The sequence below is a fragment of the Gastrolobium bilobum genome, unplaced genomic scaffold (genome assembly GCF_033153095.1).
Source record: "Gastrolobium bilobum isolate Gb01-03AN ecotype WA unplaced genomic scaffold, APGP_CSIRO_Gbil_v1 utg12305, whole genome shotgun sequence".
Lineage (NCBI taxonomy): Eukaryota > Viridiplantae > Streptophyta > Magnoliopsida > Fabales > Fabaceae > Gastrolobium > Gastrolobium bilobum.
The window spans coordinates 270,960-284,253 of record NW_026897743.1 but is presented as its reverse complement, the minus strand read 5'-3'; the positions used below and the strand labels follow the sequence as shown (position 1 = coordinate 284,253).

General features: G+C 38.0%; 2 protein-coding genes across 3 annotated transcripts; both read right to left on the bottom strand.

Moving 5' to 3' along the window:
- Positions 1–7,282: 7,282 nt before the first annotated feature.
- LOC133309703 (uncharacterized) lies at positions 7,283–9,670 on the bottom strand. 2 transcript variants are annotated; one of them, XM_061510500.1, is made up of 2 exons: positions 9,146–9,670; positions 7,283–7,513 (listed from the first exon to the last, which is right to left on the bottom strand). In XM_061510500.1, exon 1 carries the CDS (start codon positions 9,636–9,638, stop codon positions 9,150–9,152), a length of 489 nt encoding a protein of 162 aa, XP_061366484.1. In that variant the 5' UTR covers positions 9,639–9,670; the 3' UTR covers positions 7,283–7,513; positions 9,146–9,149. The 2 variants fall into 2 exon arrangements, with proteins under 2 accessions (XP_061366484.1, XP_061366485.1); XM_061510501.1 differs by lacking the exon at positions 7,283–7,513 and adding an exon at positions 7,546–7,928.
- A 1,202-nt stretch (positions 9,671–10,872) lies between these two features.
- LOC133309717 (protein SODIUM POTASSIUM ROOT DEFECTIVE 2) lies at positions 10,873–11,915 on the bottom strand. Its single transcript, XM_061510516.1, has 3 exons — positions 11,721–11,915; positions 11,471–11,546; positions 10,873–11,081 (listed from the first exon to the last, which is right to left on the bottom strand). Exons 1-3 carry the CDS (start codon positions 11,913–11,915, stop codon positions 10,945–10,947), a joined length of 408 nt encoding a protein of 135 aa, XP_061366500.1. The 3' UTR covers positions 10,873–10,944.
- Positions 11,916–13,294: the final 1,379 nt, after the last annotated feature.

Genomic DNA, 13,294 nt, shown 5'->3' with positions numbered 1-13,294 from the left:
ACCAAAGTCCCTCGAAGCAGCACCAGCAAGATGCTCAGCAATCACCTCACTAAGTCCCCTGCGGAACTTAGCTGCCAGAAACAACGGAGTAGGAGGAACCATCCGAAAGTGTGCAAACTTCACTAGCTCATTAAACTTAGCCAGGTACTCATCAACAGACATCGAGCCTTGTACCAAACGATCAAACTCTCCCTGCTTCCTCTCCTGCGCATCATAGGGAAAGTATCGGCCCAGAAAGCACTCCTCAAAGAATGGCCACGTCATGACACGGCCCTGCCTCTCAAAAGCACGAGAGGTGTGCGTCCACCACTCATGGGCATCGCCCTCCAGCATGTAAGTCGAGAACATCAGCTTCTGTGGGTCTGTACACTGCATAACCCGAAAGATCTTGTCCAGCGACTCTAGCCATCTCGCAGCAGCAATAGGATCCAGAGACCCCTCAAACACAGGTGGCTTATGCTTCCTGAAAGCATTCAGCCGGCGATCGATCACATCACGATCCTCAACAATCCCCACAAGGGGCTCCCCCGTCTCAGCGGCATGAGTAGCACTGCCGATGTGACTATGGCTCTCCTCCTGAACACTAGGTGGAGGCGGTGGCGGTGGTGGCGGTGGAGCCTGGCCTACAGCAGGACCAGCCCCCAACTCCTCCAACATGACTCTCATCATCGTCATGTTCGTCATCTTCACGAACCTCAGATGCGGCTATCCGGTTCGCCTCGCGAACAGCTTCCATCATTGCCGCGTTGGCCACTCTAGCGGCCTCCTGATCGGCTAACCTAGCCGCCTGCATCTCAGCCAATGCAGTCAGGATAAGATCAGATTGATCCTCAGAAGTCTCTCGTGTTCTCCCGGGCCTTACCATGACTCTGCAGAGGTTACACAAATTATGAGTTGATCAGGCCCACGCAATGTGATCACATATACATCATCATAATAAAATTCGACGGAGTAAACACAAAGACAGACACAACCAAACAACCTAGCAATTGCAATACATACAGGCTTTTCCCTCGAACCATTGCTCTGATACCATAAATGTAACACCCTGTATATATCCGGTAATGTTATCATAATATCGTATTAAGTTGCGCTTAATTAAAATTCGGAATTACTTTTTCTTTTCAATTATGATGCCATTAACATTACCAATTTGCTTAATAATCAATTAATAAAACATCGCATGTATGTAATTGCAATAAAACAGCTAACTGAAATACCTCATAACATAGATAATATAAGTGTAGCTCTAGTCACGAAACTACAACAACGTAGACCGGACCATCTAACAGTTTATACAACTCCAATCTAAAAGTACCAACAGAAAGTGTCATGGACAATCCCCATGCTCACTCAAATAAGGCAAAATGCCCAACATCAGTCTCAACAACAACATATCATAAATAGCAGAAAACATAAACAGCATCCAAATCCAGTCATGCTAACAAATAAGCAGAAACAACAAAATCAGCTAAGCTCCGGCCTCCCGCCGCCTGAGGCATCAGTACCCATACTACCTGATCCTGAAATAAGCATTCCCCAAACATGGGGTAAGATCTCTAATCTAGAAATCTCAGTAAGTCAGTGAGTCCTCAAGGATCTTCCACCCCAAGCTCACTTACATGTGCAATATAAGTTCAAAAGCAGTTTATCATTTATCATTTCTAAAACAATGCAATGCAGCAGATAATCATGTCATGTGTGTCAATACTAATCTACTGGCCAGAGACAGTGCAGATATACGTCTATCACCTACACACCGTGCAAGTACCACTTGCATTCACCCCGGTACACCGTCTTGTATGGCGCTACATACTCAGGTTTCCCGTCAAGATGAAACAACACATGCATATTAAAAGCCATTACATGTAAAGTTCAATCAACATATCAAATATCCAAAAGCATGTACACAGCATGCATAAACCATACCCCCATGGGACATGGTGGAACCACAACATGGCTAAACCGAGGACACGAAAGCTTACCTTGCAAGCTAACTCCAAAAGCCAAGAGTCCACAGCTCAAAGTCCAAACACAGCAGATTCACAATCTGTTATGGACCAACAATACATCAACAACATGCACCACAAGCATACAATATTAAGACAACGCCTTTTCATTACGTTTTCAAGTCTTAAAGCTTCTAACAAAGCCACAAGCCCTTAATCCCATGATTCTGGCTTAGTCCATTAAATACAGAAGTTCAACTTCATCAATCTAGGGTCTACAAACCCCCAATAGCCTACTGTATGCACAGCACAGCTACTGTTCTGCGAAATCCCAGAATATCCGGATATTCCTCGGGACCATATCCGGATATGCAATATCCGGATATCTCACTGGACATATCCGGATATCCAGAATCCCATATCCGGATATCTAGTATCCAGATATCCCAAAACCCCATATCCGAATACACATATCCGGATATCCCATATCCGGATATTCCACGGGCCGATATCCGGATATTTCACGACAGAATGCAGTTTCTGCATTTTCGTGAAGATATCCTTCCAAGGTTGGGTTTTTACCAATTTTAAACACCTAAACATGCATTTCTAGGTGTGTTCAACATTACCCCACAACAAGTTATCATCTTTAAGCCTTAACATGCATCAAGCTTTCATTTTTAAGTTCAAAGACTCAAGACCAAAGGTGACAAGGCTTACCAAAGCTCAAGACAGAGGTTGGAGGTGCTCTTGGAGCTCACAATCAGCTCCCAAGGTGCTGGCTTCAAGGGTGTACGAAAATACCACTCAAGCAAGGATCTTTCTTCACAAATGAAGCTCCTTGAAGCCTCACAAGCCAAGCACAACACTCCTCAACAAGAATGCCACCAAACTAGAAAACACCTCAGCTCCCACAACCACCACAACTCAGAAAAGGTGCTCCTTTCACACTCACAATGACCACTCACACAAGGCTCAAGTGTTTGGAGGTGAAGAAACCAAGCAAAATTGACACTTGATCTCCAAAACGGTGAAGAAGGCTCAATGGAACAGTAGCAACTGACCAGCCACTCCAGCATTCACGTAGCAACAGAAAAACCTAGGGCTTTGTGCCCTTAACAAGGGTATTTATAGCCACTTACCCAATTAACACACAGTATTAACTTTAGTTGCTACGCTTAGCATTTTAATCCCAAACTTTGGATTAATAAACTACATAATTTTCTAAGATTTATCATATTTTTCTTATAATTTTCCGAGCACTTTTTCGGTACGCGCTTTTCCAAGCCAGTACCGGTTTCCAGCACCAGTTCTCATTATCTGGACTTGAAACTCGTTTTACAAGTCCTACATATTATTCTAGTAATTATCATGCACTTACATTAATTTTCCGGGATACTTTTTCGGCACGCATTTATACCGACTAGCAGAACCGGTATCTGCATTTTTCTTCCGAAAAGCGACTTTCAGCATTCTTAATCACTTATTACAATTATTAAGCCTCATAAATAATTATTAAGGTCAATTATGGAATCATTTCCTAATTTTGCATAATTAATTAATTAAATACCTTAATTAACGGTGCAGGTTCTTACAAGTCACGAGGTCTCTACTATCTGCATGCACCCTCTGCTCCAGTTGCATGCTGTCTCACAGAGTCTCTTGAGCTTCTCCATAGCCGTCTGGTTCATCTAAGTCTCTCGAAGCTTCAGCATATGATTCCTTTTTTGTCAGGTCTTAAGTCTTTGAATTGGCAGTCTTGTCAGCAGGGAAAGCATACTCGCTCTTCCTTTGCTAGTAGAGTCAATAAGAGAGCTGCTGCTCCCTTTTCTATTGTTCATTCTGATATTTGGGGTCCGAGTCGGACTATGTCAGTTTTGGGTTTTCAGTATTTTGTAACCTTTATTGATGATTTCTCATGTTGCACTTGGGTTTATTTAATGAAAAATCATTCTGAGTTATTTTCAATTTATCAAAAGTTTTGTGTAGAAATAAAAACTCAATTTGGTGCTTCTATTCAAATCTTGCGCAGTGATAATGCCAAAGAGTATGTGTCTCTTGAATTTTCTGGATACACATGGGACGATACACCAGACTACCTGTCCCCACACTCCACAACAAAATGGAGTCGCTGAACGTAAAAATAGACATCTAGTTGAAACTGCGTGTACCCTTCTCATTCATATGAACGTCCCACTCCGTTTTTGGGCAGATGCTATTATCACCTCATGTTTCTTTATCAACCGCATGCCCTCTTCTGTGCTAAATAATGATGTTCCCCATAGTATTTTGTTTTCCGGAGCACCTTCTTATCCTCTGCCTTTACATATTTTTGGCTGTACTTGTTTTGTTCATGATCTTACTCCAGGTAAAGACAAGTTGACATCCAAGGCCTTCAAATGTATTTTCCTTGGGTATACAGGTTTTCAAAAAGGGTATCGTTGCTATTCTCCTGATCTCAAGCGTTATATCGTTTATGCTGTTGTCACTTTCCTTGATCAGCAGCCTTTTCACTCTACTCCGTCTCCAGTGTCACAGGTTGATCAGGTCCTTCCTGTTCCTTTTCTTGACTTGTCTTTACCAGCTGCAGGTGACCCTATTCCAGAGAAGCAACCCATTACATCCATACCTGCAGATCGTCCTCTCCTCACATACCAGCGTCGTCAGCCTGCACCTCCTCCAACTTTGCCTCTTGATGACTCATCGCCCTTTCCCGTCGGCTCTTCTCCTCCGGATCCTCCATCAGAGACTCCTCCCATTGCCCTTCGGAAAGGTATTCGATCCACTCGAAATCCTCATCCCCTTTATTCTTTCTTGAGTTATGACAGACTTTCTCCACAACATTTTACTTTTGTTTCTAGTCTCTCTTCTGTTTCCATCCCTAAAACCACAGCTGAAGCACTATCTCATCCAGGGTGGCGCCAGGCGATGCTTGATGAAATGCAGGCACTTCACTCCAATGGCACTTGGGGTCTTGTTCGTGCTCCTCCCGGGAAATCTGTTGTTGGTTGTCGATGGGTGTTCACAGTTAAAGTTGGTCCTGATGGCACTTTTGATCGCCTTAAAGCTCGCTTAGTGGTCAAGGGATACACACAGATCTTTGGTCTTGATTATGGGGATACCTTTTCTCCTGTTGCTAAGATGGCTTCTGTTCGCCTGTTTCTTGCTCTTGCCGCCATTCATCACTGGCCCCTTCTCCAACTTGATATTAAGAATGCTTTTCTACATGGTGACTTGCAGGAGGAAGTTTATATGGAGCAACCACCGGGTTTTGTTGCTCAGGGGGAGAGTTCTGGAATCCACTTATCCGACTGTTGCTGAGCATTTTTTGGATATCAAACGGACCTCCCCAGAAGGTAATTTTAACGTGGCCGATTTTCCCTCTTTTGCAATCAGTTTCGCTACAGCGGCCTGGTTTAGCAGCTTTAGTTCAGTTGTTGAATCCTTTGGCTTAATCAGAAGCAAAGCCGATCATTCTGTCTTCTACCGGCATAGCTCTTCTGGCCAGTGCATTTATCTCCTGGTCTATGTTGATGACATTATCATTACAGGCAGCGATCAGACCGGGATTGATCAGTTGAAAGAGCATTTATTCAATCAATTTCAGACCAAAGATCTTGGCAGACTTCGATATTTCTTGGGGATCGAAGTTGCACAGTCTAGGCGGGGCATTTCCATCTGTCAGAGGAAGTATGCACTAGATATCCTAGATGAGACTGGCATGTTAGGCTGTAAACCCATTGATACACCTATGGACCCCAATGTTAAGCTATTACCAGGACAAGGGGAGCCACTGCCAGATCCTAGTCGCTACCGCCGACTAGTTGGAAAATTGAATTATCTTACTGTGACAAGGCCAGATATCTCCTTCGCAGTGAGTGTTGCAAGTCAATTTCTTGATTCTCCCTGTGACTCTCATTGTGATGCAGTTATTAGAATTCTCCGATATATTAAAAAGGCGCCAAGAAGAGGTTTATTATACACAAATAAAGGGAGTTCAGAGATCTCTAGTTATTCAGATGCTGACTGGGCAGGTTCTCATTCAGATAGACGATCCACCTCAGGGTATTGTGTTCTCTTCGGAGGAAATTTGATCTCTTGGAAGAGTAAGAAGCAAACTGTGGTCGCCAGATCCAGTGCAGAGGCAGAATATCGGGCAATGGCAAATGCAACCTGTGAGCTCATCAGGCTGAGACAATTGCTTAAGGAACTCCATCTCTGTGAACAACGACCTATGAAGCTCATTTGTGACAATCAAGCCGCTTTGCATATATCCTCTAACTCAGTCTTTCATGAGAGGACCAAGCATATAGAAATTGACTGTCATTTTGTTAGAGAAAAGATCCTATCAAGGGAGATCGAGACAACATTTGTCAATTCCAATGATCAACTTGCGGATGTATTCACTAAAGCTCTTAGAAGTCCCCGAATAGATCATATTTGTAACAAGCTGGGAGCTTTTGATATATACGCACCAGCTTGAGGGGGAGTGTTAGAAATAATATTAGTCTATTATTATTAGATTAGTCTAGATTGTGGGCTTAGCTCATTAGGTCTTTTAGTCTCTATAAATAGAGAGCCTTCTTGTACAGTTATACACACTTGAATATACAATAATATTCAGACTCAATTGCTACCAATGTCATTACCAGTTTATTTCACTGATAAATCGATTATGTTAATCCAACGGTTATATTTATTTTCACCTTTATATAGTTATGAATCCTCATATTTTATGTGAAAATATTAAATATGAAAAATCATAACTATACAAAGGTAAAAATAAATATAACATATTAAATATAGGGAGAAGAAAGAAAAATTTTAGAAAGTTAAATAAGAACCGTTGGATCAACATAATCGAATTAACGGCGAACAAACTAACAGTGACATTGGTAGCAAAATTGGTAGTAATAACATCCTATCTCATTTTTTTATTATTGAATAAATTTTATTTTATCAACTATTGACCCAATTAATTTGGAATAAAAATAATTTTGCTGTTAAAGCTAAGTTAGATAAATGAGCATAGATTTAATTGTATTTTGATGAATAAGAAAATAATAAAAAATTTATCAGCCCAAAATCTAAAGAAGATTTAAGGTCTGTTTTATAAGAATGCAAATAAAAAGGCAACAGTTTTTTTTTTTTTAAATGAACATTTGAACGTAGTACAATTGAACATCCACCCCTCATTTCTATTTTTTCATTTTTCATTTTCTCCAAGCACATCTGTAGGCTATCATTGGATCATGGAAAAGTGGAAGATACTTGCATGGCACTGACTCTGAAAAGGCAAAGCCATAGTGGTGCATAGATGGCAACAGAGAATATCAAATAAAAAACGTTCAAAGTGGCCTTATTAACGAGTCCAATGAGTAATTAACGTGACCATCAAGTGACATCAAAGCGGATTCACCATAGCATAAATACGATTACATAAAAGCACTAGCTTTCTAATATTACACACAATACGAACGGCTTTTAAGTTATCTGCACTTAGTGGAAACTCGACACTATCGCATTACTTAACACGTGAACGCTGCGAATAAGTACCTAACACCCTGCATAAAGAAGGACAAAATGTCAAGAATAAGATTAAATCTACGTTAACTCCACAAAGATAAAGGTAGTTAAAACGCCACTAGTCTGGCATATAATATTACGAGTCAAGTCAACTAGCACAGATTCTAGGGCCTTGAAAACAACCTGTTTCATGCATGCACCTAGAAATAAAATATAATAAAGATATTTTACAATAAGAAAAGAAAGCTTGACATCTGAGTCTTCTATTCTCAAAACGAAAAAGGAAAAAGAAATATAAACCAAACCACCGTGCATGACTTCAGCATAAAGTCTTCTTGTAATGCGCATATGGCAATGTCAGGCATCTGAATTAGCTCTGTTCCTAGATTGAAAGAAGAGTTATAAAAGTTGCGGCAAAGCTATTTTTTCGAAGTTCAGCTGATTTCCCCTTGTCTGATATATAAATGGAACTGAGGCATGGTTAACAAAGGAACAAAAACTACAGAGACCCAAAAGCAAGACATCGAAAAACAACTATGAATCTATGTATTAAGCGCATAAACAGAACATTTAAAAGCTTCACAAACAAAGCTCCGAAACTAGGAAGGGTGGAACACAGTCCGTAGTAATAGACACCAAGTACCAAAGTGAACGTAACTAATTAAACTAGTCAGCATCTAAAGCCTAAGCACCTCAACTTTCAAAAAGACAAGAAGTAATAACAAAATAATCTATTGCCCAATAAAAATCAGATATAGAAACAAACCACCAGTTTGTAAATGTTAAAACCTAGGAGAGCAGGTAATTAGGAGAATTGATGACATGACAGACAGGTAATGGTAACAAAACAGGGTAGTGGATCCATGTTTTTGCATAATTAACAAGAGAAAAGAAAGCATAATTAACAAACCACAAAAGTTTTTGCAAGAGTTAATAAAAGACTACCCAGGATCTTCATGTTGAAGAAATAACAAAAACTTGTTGGCAGGAAACATTAATACACAAATATTAGTCAAAGCTTAGATAACAAGTAAAATCATTAATAATGATTGATATCTCTACAATCATATTGATACAAATCTAATTGCGCAACCATTGTTCTCTAAAGCTTAATGATGATATTTATAATACTACGTCCAAAAAAAACTAAAAGGGTAGTTCGAATGAGACATTGTCTAAAAGCCCCAAATTTGACCCATGATATAAAATCTCTCAAAGTGAACAAGATAATAGTGACCAACAAAGTAGAATTCTAATTCTTCAGGGTCCCATGTCATCAATTTGCAATGTAACAAACAAGTAATAATGGAATAGCTTAAGTCATGAAGATGAAAGCACTGCCCAACTATAGACCTCTCTCTTTTGTCATTCTATCACTTATCTAAAGCTTTATTCCCATTTACACCACAAAAATCACAAAATAAAAAGGAATAACCAAATCACCCCAAAAAAAAATAAAAAAATCAAAGCTTTTCAGATTAGATTCCTCTGCAACTAAAAATAAAAGCTTTCATTTACAAAAATAAAATAAAAAATAAAATAAAATCAAAGCTTGCTAATTTCCCTACCAAAAACTTTTATGAAGGAATTCAAAAACATGAATCATCGATAGATAAAGTTAACAAGTGAACCCAATTAAGCCATGAGCATGCCAAAACAAAAACCCTAACCTTTTCACGAAGCAGCGTGCTGACCCTCGCAAGCGGGGCTGTCATCGAAATTCTTCGAGGGGTACTTCGCCGTGACCATGCCGACTTCGAAAACGATGTCGTCGCCGGTGGAGCGGATTCCGGTGATCGACCACCACTTGAATAAGGCGCGAACCCTAATCCCGTCGAGCTCCGCCATCCGACCCTTCACGATCTTCCCGGTGATGGTGTTGGAGTACGTGGCGACGTAGTTGTCAGGGGGGAGCGTGATCTTGCACGCGCCGCCGAGCCGGACCGTGAAATCGCCGGAGGTCTGGTTCACGGTGTAGCCCAAGACGGTGGTGGCTGGCAGAAGACCGACGGGGAAGCCATAGTTGGTGAGCTCCACGTGAGCCGGGGATGGCGTTGATTTGGGGGTTTTAGGGTTAGGGTTAGGGTTTTGCAACGAATTGGATACGAGATTCAGAAGAAGAGCGAACACGAAGAGAATTTTGGGATTCATGGCGTTTTTCATTTCAATTCAATTTTTCATTTTTTTTTTCATTTCCTTTTTGATATTATATATGAAAATGAAACTGATATTTTTATTTTCTTTTTTTAAATTAATTCTTTATTTGTCAATTTGTGTGTATCTGTCATGAGAGTGACTCACGATGGGGAATACGATAATCAACGGAAGGATCTTTTAACACGTAACGGTAAAAACTACTTTCTCTTTTGACTCTTTTGGTTCACAAGATTGGGCCTGTGTTCAGATACAGAAATTGAAGCCCATCTTGTCAAATGAGCCCGGCCCAAAAGTTTTGAAACCATAAGAAATCAATAGATTTCTTAAACTCCATAATGCAGCTGATAGTTGTTGTCCATGTGACATGTTGTTATTTAGGTTATATTTATAAAAAAAAAATTATAATATCTTACAAAAATTTTATTATTAATGAATAAAAATCAAATCAACCGTTATAAAATGATATTAATTAAGAGTCATTGGTTTGATTTTGATCAGACAATAACAAAATAGTTATAAGAAATTATAAGAGAAAAATGTTGTGAGTATAACCCCTCTTTGTAAAATTAGTAACTTTTTATTTGGTTTATAGGAGGATTGAAACTTTTATCCTAAGCTAATTTTGTTCATGAGGCTAAAATGCAAGAAGATCAAAGAAAGCTGGAGGTCTTAATCTAGTACTATATATGAGGAATATAAGTCTCCTGTCACATGTGAAAGGGGGGCGGGATTTTTGATCCAAGTACTTCTCCTGCAACTTGAGAAACTCATTCGCCTTATATATGTCCTAAAATATTATGCTACAAACAAATTTAGCACCCTATTTTTGCACTTTTTTTTGGTTTTTCATATTTCATGGCAAAGACAATTGTGATGTAAAGCTGTACTTGTGCGTTTTTCTCTTTGATTATTTGTAACATGGGAGCTCAATAAAGTGAGAGAGAAGGCAAAAGGACAAAAGGGTAAGCATAAAGTAGAACTTTTTTTTTAATGGTGAAGCCTATATTAGGCATGTGATCAAAGCCATTCTTGTATCTGTATTAAGCAGATTTGCTTGTCATTCCATTCAGTTAATCAGCTTCATTTAGTTAGAGTGCATTAGCAAAAATGAAGGTTTGTGTTAAAAAAACAAAAAGAAGGCTCCAAAGAGAAAAGATATTGCTACATTTTAACAGAGACATTAATATTAATACTATTAAGATTATACATTGTATAAAAGGGAAAAATGACAGATAGAAAATTAGAGTTCCCTCCATTCTACTTCAACTTGTGTCTTTGTTGAACCTGCTGAAGATTTATGTTGTGTCCAAAATTATTCCTTATTAGCATGAGAATTCCAAAACTCTGCATTTTTCACCTTAGATACACTTTCCAACACTTCAAAGGGAAGAATATCGCCCATAACAACTACCATTTTGGTTTCCAGATCCACCTTGTATGAGGTCACTCCTGTTAAGAGAGGTAGATAGATGCAACTATTATAAATAGATACAAAGCAAACAAATAGAACCATACTGCAACTGTGAATAAATAATAAAAATGTTGACTTTTCCACAAATGACACTCCATTTTTCAAAAGGATTGGTTAACATAATCCATCTCCTCTGTTGAACATTTGGGCAACCCCACTGGGTTTATCTTACTGTTCAACAATATCCAATAGAATTTAGTTTAGTTTCAGATGAAATCTAGAAAGAAAAAAAAAAACACCAGGCACAACCACAAAGAAAGTTAAAGAAAAACAAAGTAGAAAGTTAAATTTCTTGTCATTTTGACACAGTTGAATTAGGCTAGAAAGCTGTTTTTTAATATGAAAAATAAAATGGCAATATTTTCACCTTCTAACTTTGAGATATGTTTCTCAACTTTTCTTGCACAGCCTTGGCAATGCATGGACACCCTCAAGATCACTATCTGCATATTTGGTCAACAGGAAGATATCAGATCAAACCATATAATCTGCCTAATGTAATACCAAACATGTATTTCCCTTTTTCTTTTTGGAAATACAGAAGAGGGACTAGTGTTTGCATAGAAACTTCACTGCAGAATAAGAGCATGTTATAAACAAAAAAAAAAAGGCCTTACCTGGGGTTTCAACTGAAAAGCCAATGTCTGTTTTCCATCTACTACATCCTTCAATCTTAGTTTATGATCACTGCCACTTGCAATCAAGGACTTTTTCTCAAACTCATCTTCAAATTCCATGGAGTTTATGCAGAAGCATGCGTTTGAACCTGAAGAAAAACAGAACGTGCCTAACATCCTCCCTAGTTTTCCCATTTCAATGTCTTATTCTTAGTCACACAGGAAAATCTGAGCTGAAAAGGGCTTTGTTCTAACAAATATATAACCTCTTGTGATTCTGTGATTATTAGTGATTCTTTTCCTTTATTAGACAGATTTTGCATTTATTTCTCTAGAATCATATCTTTATTTGAAAAGTAAATTATTCACATTAAATGTAAATTGATTTGGTTTTTATTTGTTTCCCTATAATCAACTTTTTATTAGGAAAGTAATTATTCACAATTAAATGTATATATTATAGAATCTGTATATGAATATTTAAGGAATAATATTCATAATTTTGTATTTAACCTTCCACACAAGTCTAACCAAAGGAGGGTAATAGGAATATCTTATATTAAAGAGAGAGAAGTCAGGGGAGTGGGAGAAACAAAGAAGCTTAAGGTCAAATTTTATTGGGGAAGCCAAAAGCAGCACAGAACCCAATGAATTTTACGAGGATTAATATTTAATAACAATAGAAAATAGGCTCAGTGTGGTTAGAGTATGTCATGTGATGAACCATCAAACACTTGACCAAACTAAAACAAGGATGCAGCCAAGATGACATTATTTGTCACTCTATAAATTACAGAACAAATTTTAATTATTTTGAATCAGATGGTGGGTATAATTGATTTGGAAAATGTGATTTTGTGACTCAAAATACATCATACTAAAGTTTGAAGAATTTTATGTCATCTCATAAATTTCTCTATAACAAACTCACTAATAACAGATACATCCACAAGTGTCATAAAAGGAGAAACATAGTTTGAGATTTGTCTCTCAGTGACTATTTTGGCTATGGAAGAAACAGATGCGTATTAAAAGAGGAGAAACTTGACTCACATGATCATTGTGATAAGTAAAGGAAGAAACATGGATCACAGGACATAAAATAGTAATGACAAAACTTTATACTGTAAATATGGTGAGGCTTAGCCCAAGTTGGACGAAAGGAATATGTATGTAGATCCATATGGGTAACTATATCATCCAAATTAATGAACTATAAGCATAGGAAAGTGGTCAAATATAATAATAGTAAAGTTAGTGCTTAATTGACAACACAAGATGAACTGAATAATCTATAAAAACTTTCAAAAGCAACTTACAAACAACATATGACAAACCACTCTCTATCTTTAGACATAAATCATTAGAAAATATACTTAGATTGAGAGGCTTTTGCATGTTTAGCATTCTAAATTAATTAATCATATTACTAAATTATGAAAATAATAATAATTGCAACCATTAATTAAAAAGTAAATATTTTAATATTATATCAACATGTCATTTGATGATAGTGCAAAGGCAAAGGGACAAATTGATGGAATAAGTAATTGAGACCCAATAAGACCTTAAGG

Excerpts from the sequence above, each read along its gene's own strand:
- LOC133309717 (XM_061510516.1), bottom strand. The coding sequence starts at position 11,915 with ATGGGAAAACTAGGGAGGATGTTAGGCACGTTCTGTTTTTCTTCAGGT. Across the intron at positions 11,547-11,720 it reads CTTTTCAGTTGAAACCCCAG|ATAGTGATCTTGAGGGTGTC; the intron begins GTAAGGCCTTTT and ends CCAAATATGCAG. Across the intron at positions 11,082-11,470 it reads ACATATCTCAAAGTTAGAAG|GAGTGACCTCATACAAGGTG; the intron begins GTGAAAATATTG and ends CTCTCTTAACAG.
- LOC133309703 (XM_061510500.1), bottom strand. The coding sequence starts at position 9,638 with ATGAAAAACGCCATGAATCCCAAAATTCTCTTCGTGTTCGCTCTTCTT.